Raw genomic sequence first — 14,791 nt, forward strand, 5'->3', positions numbered from 1 at the left:
CAAAAGGCTGCATCCGTTTATGTTTATCTGCACCGTCACACCCTTGCCAGTCCTGGATAGAGTCAGACTTTACTGACTGTAAGTAAGTGACGATATGAAACATAACTCTTAGTTTTGATCTGTATTTCTTTAGTTATGAGAGTTAGGCCACCATTTTACATGTCTGTTGGCCATTATAATTTCCTTTTTGAGATCTGTTAGTTCATGTGTTTCACCCACTTTCTGTTGGGTGATTATTCTCCTCAATGATTTTCCTCTTTGTATGTTAAGGACATTAGCCCTTTATCTATCATATATTTTGACTTAGTTTTAAATTTTTTCCACATGAAAGTTTTTAAATCACAGAAACTTTATACCTTTATATAGCAAGTAAGTTCACCCATATATTCCTCAAGGACTTATATGGTTTAATTTTTTTTAAACTAGTAATTGTAATCCACAGCCCCTTTTGCCCCAGCTTCTCAGATGTCTTGCATATCTCATGGAACAGTACTGTCTTATGTTACTTTTCTGTGTATAATTTAAAAACAAAATACATTCTTCAAAATAAATAATGGTGATAGCAAATAATGCAAACATTTTCTTAACTTGTGGTAAACCTCATTTCACAGGATTAAGCATTTACAAACTCAGGAATCATTGATTTTTATTTCCGTGTATGTCTAGCAGTGTATGTTTTTTTCCCAGCTGTTCTGGTTATTTTAATCTGTTTTCAGAATTTGTGAAAACCATTTACCTTATTAATTTAGCATGGTTAGGGTTTTTTTGGGTTTTTCGTTTGTTTTTTTATTCAGTGTAGTTTTATCTAGAAATTCATAAAAGGTAATGTTATGCATCTAACCTTGAATTTCATAGGTACGTTCAAATGTAATGTTTCCAAAATGCCCCAAAACAAAGAAGCAAATCTCTGTAGCCTCATGCTTTGTCGTTTGTTTTGGATAGCGGGTTTTCTGTGGGCAGAGGAAAGATGAGCTACTGTGAAACGTTGTAGGAACTGAAACCTGAAATGTGGTAAAAGACATTATGTGCCAAATTTATGCCCCTTTTCATATTTATGCTTTTTCTTTTAAAGGTTTTGCCATTGGGAAAGCCAGTGAACGGGCAGATGCTTTCAGAAAAGTATGTACATTTTCCCTTTGTTAACAGTAAAAGACCAATAAGCTATGTGCTAGACATTGTGGGAACCACAAAAAAATACTTACTGTCAAAGGTTACTTAATAACTGTCAAATACTTACTGGCAAAGGTTACTTACCTCAGAAAAAGCAATTTCAGAAGTGCCTGTATTCTTGCATCATTTCTATCAGACTTGTAATTGCTTACCAAAATTACGAGACAACAGGGAATGTTTGAACACTGTCAGAGATATTAAGGAATTGTTTTGGGTTTGTTTTCTGGTGTGATAGTGATGTTATACTTACGTTTGTTTTTTTTTTTAATTAAATCCTTAGCTTTTAGAAGTATATACTGAAATTTTTGTGTAAATTTGAAATTTTCCATAATAAAATATTTTATAAAAGGTATTTTTTGAAATCCCTGAAGAAATGTAAATTCTAACAGTAGATTTAAGAAAAATATTTTCCTTCTTTTTTTCAGGCAAAGAACAAGGCAGTTCACTATTTGCATTATGTAGAACGATATGAAGACCATACAAGTGAGTTTTAATCTTTTCTTTTAAACTTTGCAGGATTACATTTGTTTTATTTATGTGTGGCTGTATATCTCTGTGGGTGTTTCTGTGTTTCCCTGCTTGTTACTGCATTCTTACATATAAATATATAAAATGTAGAAACAAACTTTCTCTCCTGAGAAGATTAGTAATGAGTGAGATCGGAGTTTGTTACTCATCCTTGGCCAACATGTGGTGTCTGCTTAGGGTAGTAGTGGTTGCTTTGTGATATTTGCAAGGGCATTAAATCTATACCCCTAACCCTTCTTATATTTATGTTTTTACCCTCCAGTATACCATGATATTTCTTTAAGATTTAAAAGGACGCACATCAAGATGAAGAAACAAACCAGAGGTAACTAAAAAAACTCATAATTTGTTGAAGATAAAGCAGAGAAACTGTACCAATTTCATCCTGCCCTCTATTTTTGCTCACCTTTACCTGAACTCATTTTGAAAACACCAAAATGTAAAGGCCCAAGTTAGATTTAAGAAGATTGAGGCTTTTGGGGAAATAAAAAGCAGTCATCCTACCCAGGCTCTCATGATTAAAACACTTCCAGGGGTGACTGTAGGTGGGAAGAGCACTTAATGAATAAAAAACAATAACTGGGGCTTCTCTGGTGGCGCAGTGGTTGAGACTCCGCCTGCCGATGCAGGGGACACGGGTTCGTGCCCCAGTCCGGGAAGATCCCACATGCCATGGAGCAGCTGGGCCCGTGAGCCATGGCCGCTGAGCCTGCACGTCCAGAGCCTGTGCTCCGCAACGGGAGAGGCCACAACACTGAGAGGCCCGCGTCTGCCAAAAAAAAAAAAAAAAAAAGTAACTGAGTGAGTGAATAGTTGGGTTTGTAGTGGGAACATTGGTTACTCCTAGACAATTCATTGATGCTACTAGCTGGTTCTTTTTTTAAAAAAATTTTTTAAATTTATTTATTTATGGCTGTGTTGGGTCTTTGTTGCTGTGCGTGGGCTTTCTCTAGTTGCGGCGAGCTGGGGGCTACTCTTGGTTGTGGTGGCTTCTCTTGTTGCGGAGCACGGGCTCTAGGCGCGTGGGCTTCAGTAGTTGTGGCGCACGGGCTTAGTAGCTCTGTGGCATGTGGGATGTTCCCAGACCGGGGATTGAACCCATTTCCCCTGCATTGGCAGGCGGATTCTTTTTTTTTAAAATAAATTTGTTTATTTATTTTGGCTGCGTTTGGTCTTAGTTGCTGCATGCGGGCTTTCTTTAGTTGCGGCGAGCAGGGGCTACTCTTCGTTGCGGTGTGCGGGCTTCTCATTGCAGTGGCTTCTGTTGTTGCAGAGCACGGGCTCTAGGCGCACGGGCTTCAGTAGTAGTGGCACGCAGGCTCAGTAGTTGTGGCTCACGGGCTTAGTTGCTCCACAACACGTGGGATCTTCCCGGACCAGGGATCGAACCCACGTACCCTGCATTGGCAGGCGGATTCTCAACCACTGTGCCACCAGGGAAGTCCCAGATGGTTCTTTTCTTACAGCTTGTTCAGTTCCACTCATTTATTCTCATCACCAAGTATTGACTGAGCATCTTCTGTGAACCAGGTGCTACACTGAGCTCTGAGGTTTCAGAGATGGACCTTCTTCCTGTCTTGGAAAGAGCAAGCAGGCAGAGTTCAGGGTCATGGAGCTATGCCAGTCATGCCCAATGGTCTCGAGGTGTAGAATTCTTGAACATTCTGATTTGTGTTTCACCTGTGGTTCTACAGTAAAAATGATCTCATATAACTCTAGGTATACTTACAAGGTCTGGATCAGAAGATAAAATATTAAACAGTATTTAAATTTTTCATGTCAAAGCTTCTCATACAACTTTGCTAGAGCTATGGCATGGAAATAAACCAAGAGAAATAAAAATCAAATACAGTACCTATTGTATTAGTGCACCAGAACTTGCCTTCTGCTTTAAAGTCATAATTAATCATTCATATGCCAGATAAAAACCATTTATCTTATTATTAGAAAAAGTATTGAGTTGAACACTTAGACATTAAGGTTTAGACCTGTGCTAAGGTGTGTCCCATGTGGTAGTTGTGGCCTGTGTGGCTATGGAGCACGTGAAATGTGGCTTCTGAGAGACCCTGTAAGTGTCAAATACCACCAGATTTCAAAGACTTAGTATAAAAAAAAGAATAAGAAATATCTCAAAAATATTACTGTATTGATTACATGTTCGGATGATAATGTTTTAGACATATTGGGTTAATAAAATACTAAATTCAGTTTTACCTGTTTTTAAAAAAACTTTAAAAAGCATATCTGCGAGAGAATTTAAAATCATATATATGGCTTACATTTGTGGCTTGTGTCATGTTTTTGTTAGACATGTTACTTTGGATACATCTTTATCTGAATGATTTTGGAAAGACTGCTACCATTTTAATTGCAGAAGTTACCTTTTTTATCTTCCCTGTCTTCTAATCAAAGCTGTAGTTTTCAGTCCTGCCTTTAAGGCATGTGCTGAGGTCCATGCCTGGTTAATCAGAAGGTTAAGAGTCTAAATTTGGGCTTTTTCTCTGCATCATTCCCACCTGCATCTGCCAGGGGCTGATCTAGGCTCTGGGGATACAGCAGTAAGCAAGCAATATCCTGGCTCTCATGGAACTCTCATTCTGCTAAGGGGCAACATCGGATAACAAGTTCGGCTGAGTGCTTGAAAGCAGCCATCAGGGTCTGGTTTGCAGGGGAGGGCATGGGGAGGGAGGAAGGAGGCCACCTTCACTAGTGTGGTCAGGGAAGGTCTCTTTGAGGAGGATGTATCTGAGCGAGACATTGAAGGTAAGAAGGGGTCATGCAGGGAGAGCAGGCTGAGGGAAACACTGAGTGCAAAGTCCTTGCGGCGGGAAGGCCAGCACACAGAGAGTGGTGTCTCTGGATGAAGTTGGTGAGATGTCAGTCACAGAGCAAAGAGGGCTTTGAAGGCCGTGGAGTTCTTTGTTCCAGTCGACCCTTGAACAGCACGGGTTTGAACTGCTCGGGTCCACTCATACTCGGCTTTTTTTCTAAATACTACAGTGCTTCACAGTCCGTGGCTGGTTGAATCCATGGATGTGGAACCTTGGATATGGAGAAACTGAGGACATGGAGGGCCAACTATAAGTTAGACTCAGATTTTCCACTATGTGGAGGGTCGGCTCCCCTAACCTCCACACTGTTCAAGGGTCAACTGTACTTATTTTAATTCGAGGGACAGTGGGAAGTGAAGGGCTTTAAATAGGGAGTGATGCGTTTGCGTTGTGTTTTTAAAGCTCTCCCTAGGGAAGGGATTACAGGTAGACAAGAGTAGGGCGAATGGCTGGAGGGGAAACCACCCAAGATTTAGAGGCCAGCAAGGAGGTGAGAAGGATGGGCCAGTCGCTAGGAGGAAGTCTGGGAGAGGGTGTGTTACCGAAGCTAAAAGAGTTTTTCCAGGAGGAAGTGGATGTCTCTGCTCAGTGCAGCTGAGCATTCAAGGAGGTTGAGAACAGATGTGTCCCTCGAGTCTTAGTTAACATGGACATGGGGCACCAAGAACCTTCAGGCATCTCTGTTAATCTGAACAGCCCTGTTTTTTTTGCCCATACGTTTAAGAAACTTACATATTATTTCTTTAATCCTTATAACATCTCATTTAAATAAGTGTCATTGTGGAAGTTAAGTAAGTTGTGAAGTGTCACCCAGCTGGGAAGTGGTGAAGCCGGAATGTGAACCAGCATCCCCTAAATCCAGAGCTGGAAGCTGTGCGAAGCCAGCAGGTGATGCCGCCTGCACCGTGGGCAGTGGGCAGGTGTTTGACTTGTTCTTCCTCTTTCTAGGTTATGGCCTCCGCTGCCACCGGGCCATCATCACCATCTGCCGGCTCATTGGCATCAAAGACATGTATGCCAAGGTCTCTGGCTCCGTCAACATGCTTAACCTCACCCGGGGCCTCTTCCACGGGCTCTCCCGCCAGGTAACTTCCCTGGGCTCTGAAACAGAAGGGCTAATTTGTATGTCATTTGTGTGCTCTGAGACCACCGTCTCCTGGGCTGTCCTGGAGTTGCTCTCGGGCCACCTGAGGACTGGGCATTCTTTGTTGTCTGTGGCTGCATCAGGTTAGTTAATCCAGCTGACGAGTTAGTTCATGAGAATTATCCTGTAAAAAAATACTCTATGGGTGTTTTGAAGTTTTAAAATTAAGTATTTTTAAAAGCCAGTAATTATAATCTGCTTTATTATGGAAAGAATACCCGCTTGTTCTAAAGCTTCAACAACATAAAGATGTAAAGTAAAAAGAGAAAGTCTCTTTCCTAATTTCGTCCGTTCCTTTGGAACTGTGGTGAAGCCCCTCGGGCACCTCTACTCGAGAGCCGTCTTCAACTGAAGCACTGTCAGTTTTCATGTCACCTGTATCGGTAGTTCAGAGGGACATCTGAGTCAGTAGGAATATGAACATTAGTAGTTCAGGTTATTTCTCCACATAGATGGGAGCTCTGGGCCCCTGCCCAGCTCACCCCCTCAGCCTCGGCTAGGCTCACAATCACTCCAGCGGTAGGGAGGAAGGGCTGTCGCTGCACGGGGCCCCCGCTTCTGGGCTGCCTGCTGCCTCTCTGCCAGCTCGGTGGGGATGGCTTGTGCCTTGAAAGGATGGGTGGACCTTAGCAGAGCTGGGTGAGCAGAAAGACAGCCAGGTTCAAGAGACATTTGCTGAGGACTTTGACAGGCTTCCTGACAGAGTGTGATGGCTGTTTCTGAATAAAGTGATCCATGGAATAATTGTAGCCGTCTCTGTTTAAAATAGGAAAATTAATTGAAAGAAAAAGCTTTGCGTAAAAAACTTTTTTTGAACAGCTGTGTTCGTGTGTGTGTATGTGTGTTTGTGTGTGTGTGTGTGTTACTACTGTCTAAAACGTGTGTGTGTGTTAGTACTATCTAAAACATCCTTCAAAAGCACTTCTAAATTTACACTTACTGTTAAGAGGTTTAATTGTTTGATGTAGCTAAGATATTTGTTTTAGATAGGTCATATTTATGGTCAAGTAGACCTGTTCTAAAATGCCATCAGCTATAAAAAGTTGCATTGTGCTACTCAAAGAAAAAAAATGACACCAGTGTAAGCAACATGCCACTGATTATAAGACACTCCAATTTAAATTATTTTATGTTGTTGTTTTTTTTATGAATCAGCTCTTTTCTAATTTCAAACGTATATAGAATTAGAATAGTACAAGATGCGCATAAAGTCTGGAAACATGAGATTGTACATTTCTCATGGTATTTTAGGTATTTTAATTACGATCAATAAACCATCTATTGAGTTCATTCGCCTTTTTCTGATTTTTATGGCTACCTTCTGTTATGAATCCCCATGGCCCTCTTATACAGCATCAACAGTTAGCAGCTCATGGCCAGTTTTGTTTCTCGAAACCACCCCCAACCAGCCCTAGTCATTTTGACCCAAATCTCAGATATCAATTTATTTCACTCATAAATATTTTATCATGTATCTCTAAAAGATAAGGATTAAAAAGGACCCAACAATACTAATATCATACGTAAAAAATTAACAGTAACGAGATATCAGACATCTAGTCAGTGTTCATAGAAATGTATCCATTTGTCAGATTAAAAAAATTTTTTTAATTAATTTATTTATTTTGCCTGCTTTGGGCCTTTGTTGCTGTGCACGGGTTTTCTCTAGTTGCAGCGAGCGGGGGCGACTCTTTCACTGCGGTGCGCAGGCTTCTCATTGCGGTGGCTTCTCTTGTTGCGGAGCACGGGCTCTAGGCGTGCGGCTTTCAGTAGTTGTGGCACGTGGGCAGGCTCAGTAGTTGTGGTGCACGGGCTTAGTTGCTCCACGGCATGTGGGATCGTTCGGGACCAGGGTTCGAACCCGTGACCCCTGCATTGGCAGGCGGATGCTTTTTTTTTTTTGCGGTACGCGGGCCTCTCACTGTTGTGGCCTCTCCCGTTGCGGAGCACAGGCTCCGGACGTGCAGGCCCAGCAGCCATGGCTCACGGGCCCAGCTGCTCCACGGCATGTGGGATCTTCCCGGACCGGGGCACGAACCCGTGTCCCCTGCATCGGCAGGCGGACTCTCAACCACTGCGCCACCAGGGAAGCCCTAAGATCTTGTTTTTAATCACTCTTAAATAATTCAGTAAACAACTAAACTTGATATTATATTACCTGGGCCATGTTTCCTGCTGTAATAATCACCCTCAGTTAATGAATTTTAAAGAGTTGCTACATTTTAATCAACCAAACAGTTTTGGCCATGCAAGATAAGTATCAGGGCTGGACCATGTTAGACCAACCTCATAGACCTAACCTCGTGTCCTCAATTTGGTCGTGTCCAGGAAACCCATCAACAGCTGGCTGATAAGAAGAGTCTCCATGTTGTGGAATTCCGGGAGGAATGTGGCCCTCTGCCCATCGTGGTTGCCTCCCCCAAGGGGGCCTTGAGAAAGGATCCGGAGCCGGAAGATGAGGTTCCAAACATCAAACTGGACTGGGAAGATGTGAAGGCTGCCCAGGGTATGAAGCGCTCTGTGTGGTCAAGTTTAAAGAGAGGCGCCACCTAGGCCTCCATCTGGCCTGGCTCAGCCTGGCATCTCTTGCTTCTGACACCTGGGAGAGACTCAACCCCTCACACTTTGTTGATTTTTTTTTTTTTTTTTTTTTTTTTTTGCAGTACGCGGGCCTCTCACTGCTGTGGCCTTTCCCGTTGAGGAGCACAGGCTCCGGACGCGCATGCTCAGTGGCCATGGCTCACAGGCCCAGCCTCTCAGTGGCATGTGGGATCTTCCCGGACCAGGGCACGAACCCGTGTCCCGTGCGTCGGCAGGCAGACTCTCAACCACTGTGCCACCAGGGAAGCCCTCAACCCCTCACACTTTGGATTGTCACTTTTTTTTTTTTTTTTAAAGGAAAGGCCAACCTTACATTTCTTTATTTACAAATAACAAATAATTATAGATTTAATTTATTGAGTACGTCATATATACCAATTACTGTGATAGGAACTTTACATACATATCTTAGTTAAAAACTACTTTAAATATTCATTTAAACTAGCAAATTAGGGAGGCAGGGCTTCTAGTCTGACCTAATAAAAAATAATATGCAGGGCTTCCCTGGTGGCGCAGTGGTTGAGAGTCTGCCTGCTGATGCAGGGGACACAGGTTTGTGCCTGGTCCGGGAAGATCCCTCATGCCGCGAAGAGGCTAGGCCCGTGAGCCATGGCTGCTGAGCCTGTGCGTCCGGAGCCTGTGCTCCGCAATGGGAGAGGCCACAACAGTGAGAGGCCTGTGTACTGCAAAAAAAAAACAAAAACAAAAAACTAAAGAAGAAAAAAAAATAGCCTATTGTATTTACCCATGTTTTTGCTCTTTCAGTCGTTCTTCTTTCCTGATATTCCGAGAGTCCTTTTGTCATTTTGAGTGGGGAAAAGCCAAGGTCCCCTCCTGTGTGTCTCCTTAACTCTCACAGTACTACCACACTCCCGGCACTTCTGACAGCAGATGTGGGGGGTTTCCCCTCACCAAGCAGTCGTCTGCAATACCAGCTACTTGTCCTACAATTTAACTCAATTCTGACACTGTCTACCTGGAGGTAACATCAAATTCCACTGGTTAAAGGCTCAGTCCCTCAAGACTGCCCCCACCCCACTTCACACCAATTGCAAGTCCGGTTGTCACCTGTGCTTCTGACTCATCAGCTGTAAATCAGAGGTTACCATGACTCCCTCATTGTGTTTGATAATTTGCTAGAGTGGCTTACAGAATTTAGGAATACAGTTTATTTATTGCCTACCAGTTTATTATAAAAGGATATGATAAAGGATACAGATGAACTTCCAGATGGAAGAGAGACAGAATTTTAAAATTTTCATGAAGTCTAATTTGTCTGTTTTTCTTTTGTTGCCTGTATCTTTGGTGTTCTGTACAAGTAATTATTGCTAAATCCAGTGTCGTGAAGCTTTTGTCCTATGTTTTCTTCTAAGAGTTTTATAGTTTTGGGTCTTACATTTAGGCCTTTGATTTCTTTTGAGTTTGTTTTTGTGTATGGTGTTAGAGATCAACTTCATTCTTTTGCATGTTGATATCCAGTTTTCCCAGCAACATTTGTTGAAAACACTGTCCTTTCCCCATTGAATGGTCTTGGCACCTTTGTCAAAAATCATTCAACCATATATACAGAGGTTTATTTCTGGGCTGTCTATTCTATCCCATTGGTTAACATGTCTGTCTTTATGCCGGTACCACACTGTTTTGGTGACTATACCTTTGTTGGATATTTTGAAATCAGGAAATATGAGTCTTTCCGTTTTGTTCTTCTTTTTCAAGATTGTTTTGGCTGGTCAGGTGTCCCTTGAAATTCCATATGAATTTTAGGATGGGTATTTCTGTTTCTGCAAAAAATATCTTTGGGATATTGATAGGGATTGCATTGACTCTGTAGATCACTTTGGGTAGTATTGACATCTTAACAATATTAAGTCTTCCATTCCATGAACGTGGGTATGTGTTCACTTATTTACATCTTCTTTAATTTCTTTTAGCAATGTTTTATAGTTTTCATTGTACTTTCACTTCCTTGGTTAAATTAATTCCTAAGTATTTTATTCTTTTTGATGCCATTTTAAGTGAAATTGCTTTTGCAATTTCCATTTGATAAGGGATATTGGTCTGTAGTTTTCTTGTAGTGTCTTTGGCTTTTCTATCAGGGTAATGGTAGTCTCATAGAATGAGTTAGGAAGTATTCCCCCCTCTTCAATTTTTTGGGGAAAGTTTGAGGAAGATTAACATTAATTCATCTTTAAATATTTGATAGAATTCAACAGTGAAGCCACCAGGTCTAGGGGTTTTCTTTGTCACAAGATTTTTGATTACCTACTTAATCTCCTCAGTAGTTATAGGTCTATTCATATTTTCTATTTCTTCGTGATTTAGTTTTGGTAGGTTTTGTGTTTTTATGAATTTGTTCATTTCGTCTAGCTGACCCAATTTACGGGTGTACAATTGTCCAGTATACTCTCTTATAATCCTTTTTATTTCTATAGAATCAGTATTAACAACCTTAGTTTTATTTCTAATTTTTTAATAATTTGAGTCTTCTCTCTTTTTGTTCTTAGTCCATCGAGCTAAAGGTTTGTCAATTCTGTTGATCTTTTCAAAGAACCAACTCTTGCTTTCATTGATGTTTTTCAATTATTTTTCTATTCTCTATTTTGTTATCTCTGCTCTAATCTTTATTATTTCCTTCTTTCTGCAAGTTTTGGGTTTAGTTTATTCTAGTTCCTTAATTTATAAATTAGGTTGTCAATATGAAATCTTTCTTGGTTTTCAGTGTAAGCATTTATAGCTGTGTAATTCACCCTTTGCACTGCTTTGTTGTGTCCCATAAGTTTTGGTATGTTGTATTTTCTTTTTTATTTATCTCTAAGTATTTCTAATTCACTTTGTGATTACTTTTTTGATTTATTGATTGTTTAAAGTGTGTTGTTTGATATCTACAAATTTGTGAATTTACAAGTTTTCCTTTTGTTATTGATTTCTGACTTCTTATTGTGGTTGGATAAGTTACTTTTTATAACAGTTATCTTTTAAAATCTGTATGACAGTTTCTGGCCTAACATATGATGTAGCCAAATTTTCTGATGAGATCTGCTGGTAGTTTTAATGAGGATCCCTTGTATGTGATGATTTACTTCTTGCCTCTTTGAAGATTGTCTCTTTGTGCTTGTCCTTTGAAAATTTGATTATAATGTGTCTTGGTGTGGATCCCTTTGAGTTTATCTTACTTGGAATTTATATTCTAGATGTTTATATTCATGTCTTTCATCAAATTTGAGAAGTTTTCAGCCATTACTTCTTCAAGTGTTTTATTCTCCCCTTTTCTCTTTTTTCTGAGACTCCCACAATTTGCGTGTCGATCTGTTTGATGCTGTCCCACAGGTCCCTTAGCGCTGTTCATTTTTCTTCAATCTTTTTCTTTCTGTTCCTCAGACTGATAATTTCTTTAAGTTAATTGACTCTTTCTTTTTGCCTGCTCAAACCTGCCTTTTAATCCCTTTAATAAAAATTTCCATTTCAGTTATTAAAATATAGCTACAGAACTTTTTTGTTTGCTTCGTTCTAGGTGTTCGATATCTTTATTGGTGTTTCCATTTTGTTCGTACATTGTGTTTTTTGGTTTTGTCCCCATCTTCCTTTAGTTCTTTGAGTGTCTTTAAGACAGTTGTTTTTTTTTTGTTTTTTTTTTTTTAAGACAGTTGTTTTAATGTCTTTGTTAGATCTGCCATTAGGTCTTTCTCAGGGACAGATTCAAAAGTAGACATTTTAATGTAATAATGTGGTAACTTCAGAAATCAGATTCTCCTCCTTCCCCAGGGTTTGATGTTTTTAAATGTTTTAAATTTATGTACGTATGTATTTATATTGTTGTAGGTTGCCTCTATGTCAAGAATATGCCAAGATGTAAACTTAAGGTCTTCTCAGGTCTTTTCTGAGTCTGTGCCTTTCCCTGGGTATGAATGGTCACTTTATAATGTTCTTTGTATATGCAGCTCCTTTTGGACCTCCTACTCTTTAATGTGTGACCCCCAAAAGGTGAAAAAGAGAAAAATAAAGAGAAGGGGAAAAGGGCATCATCCCTTTAAATCTCCTTAAAGTCACTTCAGCTGGAGGTGGAGGGACTTCGAACAGTTGTGGGAGATGCCACAAAATTAGCCACCAGCCTTTTTGTCTACACCTCTCTGATCAGAGGCAACAATCAGTGATCAGAGCAGAGATCCCTGGTATTTGGGGGACAGGGTCCTTTCTGCACACCCTGGCTTCAGCAAGCTGTGTGCAGGCTGCTCCAAGGACACTTGCACAGCTGCCTGCCAGGTGGCTTAAAGCAGGGGTGGGGAGCTGCTACTGTGCTGAGTGATGAAACTGACCAAAATTAGCCACAATTTACCATCCATGCATTTCCCTGAAAGTCAGAAACCTTCAATAGACTCCACAATTGCAAAACAGTTACATCAGATTCTGCCAGCACAGTTGTTATTTAGATGGGGAGACAGATTCCTGGTGCCTGCTACAACCAAAGGGTTCTGAGAACCCTTTCTTGTTGCCCTTGTTCTCTGTTCCTATTGTTGTCTTCCACCCCTATCTGCTTTGTGTGTGTGTTGTTATAATTGAGCATTTTATATGATTCCGTTTTCTCTCTCAGCATGTCATTATACTTTTTTTTTTTAGTGGCTGCCCTAAAGTTTCCAGTATAAACTTACAACTAATCCAAGTCCACTTTCAAATAACACTGTACCACTTCATGGGTAGTGCAAGTACCTTATAATAATAAAGTATTTCTAATTCCTCCCTCTCGTCCCTTAATGTCATTCTTTTCACTTATACATAATTTATAACCAATGATACACTGTGACTATTTTTATTTTGAACTGTTATATGTTAGATAACTAAGAAAATATTTTTATTTTTCCTTCACTTATTCCTTCTTTAATGCTCTTCCTTTCTTTACGCAGACCCGAGTTTCTGGCCTATATCATTTTCCATCTTTCTGAACAGCTTCTTTTAACATTTCTTGCAAGGCAAGTCTACTTGACAAATTCCCTAATTGTTGTTTGTCTGAGAAAGTCTTTATTTCTCCCTTGCTTTTGAAAGATAATTTTACAGGATACAAAATTCAAGTTTGGTGAGATTTTTTTCCCCTCAATACTTTAAACATTTCATTCCACTCGCTTCTTACTTGCATGGTTTCTGAGGAGAAGATGGATGTAATTCTTATCTTTGCTTCTCTATGGGTGAGATATTTTTTCCCTTGGCTTCTCTCAAGGCTTTTCTTTACCTTTGATTTTCTGAAATTTCAGAGGGTACTTTTTTTTTTGGCCATGTGGCTTGTGGGATGTTAGTTCTGTAACTAGGGGTTGAACCTGGGCCACAGCAGTGAAAGCCCAGAATCCTAATCACTAGGCCATCGTGGAACTCTCTGATTTTCTGCAATTTCAGACTTACACATATATTGTCAAATAATTTTTGACAGACTCCATGGTAATTCAAGGAGGAAAAGAATAGTCTTTTCAACATTTAGTGCATGGAACCCTTGGATATTCATATGGAAAAAAAAAGCTTGACCTTACTTTAGGCTACACACAAAAGTTAGCTCGAAATGGATCATAGACCTAAATATAAATCAATAAAATTTCTAGAAGATAATCTTGAAGACCTCAGGGTAGGCAATAACTCATGTCTTAGAAACACAAAAACATAAATCATAAAAAAGATACATTGGTAGACCAGTCTTCATAAAAATAAATGTTCTGCTTCTCAAAAGACAGAAAAAGAAAACAAAAAGACAAGCCACAGATTGGGAGCAAATATTCACAACACATATAACTGACAAAGGACTTGTATCTAACTTGGGTCATGCATCCCTCTGACAATATGTACACTTGCTTCTCATTATTTGTTCTGTGCTGTGAATTTGCCAACTTGCTAATATTCATTTTACCCCTGAAGTGGATCCTTATGGTACTTCTGGGTCATTTGTGGACATGTGCAGAGTACTTGGGAATTTGAGTTGCCTGATGTGCACATTCTGGCTGAGGTTGAACAAGGTGGTGCTCTGCTTTCATGTTTCAGCCCTTGTCCTGTAGCCAAGTATCCTTTTCACGGTCTATTTAGCGCCATGTGTTTTGCATTTTTGTGCTCTTTGTTGGTGATTTTACTTTTTAAAATGGTGCAGTTAGTGCAGCACAGTCAGTGCAGCACAGTTAGTGCAGCACCGTTAGTGCAGCACAGTTAGTGCTGACTAGTGTCCCTAAGCGCAGAAAGGCTGTAATGTGCCTTATGGGGAAAATACCTGTGTTAGGCAAGCTTCATTCAGGAATGAATTATAGTGCTGTTAGTCATGAATTCAGTCTTAATGAATCAACCAAATACATTAAATAAGGTGTCTTTAAACAGAAACACAGATAAAACAAGGGGATGTATTTGCCAACTGGTGAAAATGTAGTGACCCTAGGCTTATAGAACCTAATGCTGTATTTATCCTAGGAGCAGTAGTTCAGTATTTACCAAGCCAGTGTTTGTGGTGACTTTATAGAACCTAGTTACTGTGAATAATGATAATCAAATGTATATC

General features: G+C 40.1%; 1 protein-coding gene across 1 annotated transcript in view; it reads left to right on the forward strand.

The window, feature by feature from the left end:
* MRPS5 (mitochondrial ribosomal protein S5) overlaps positions 1-13,009 on the forward strand; it is a 29,995-nt gene extending 16,986 nt beyond the window's left edge. Inside the window, exons 8-12 of the mRNA XM_067704334.1 lie at positions 1,073-1,119; positions 1,596-1,653; positions 1,961-2,023; positions 5,478-5,614; positions 8,002-13,009. Of these exons, the coding sequence (XP_067560435.1) occupies positions 1,073-1,119; positions 1,596-1,653; positions 1,961-2,023; positions 5,478-5,614; positions 8,002-8,226 (530 nt within the window). The 3' untranslated portion in view covers positions 8,227-13,009. The remainder of the gene's footprint in view (positions 1-1,072; positions 1,120-1,595; positions 1,654-1,960; positions 2,024-5,477; positions 5,615-8,001) is intronic.
* Positions 13,010-14,791: the final 1,782 nt, after the last annotated feature.

This window comes from Pseudorca crassidens, chromosome 14, assembly GCF_039906515.1.
Source record: "Pseudorca crassidens isolate mPseCra1 chromosome 14, mPseCra1.hap1, whole genome shotgun sequence".
NCBI lineage: Eukaryota > Metazoa > Chordata > Mammalia > Artiodactyla > Delphinidae > Pseudorca > Pseudorca crassidens.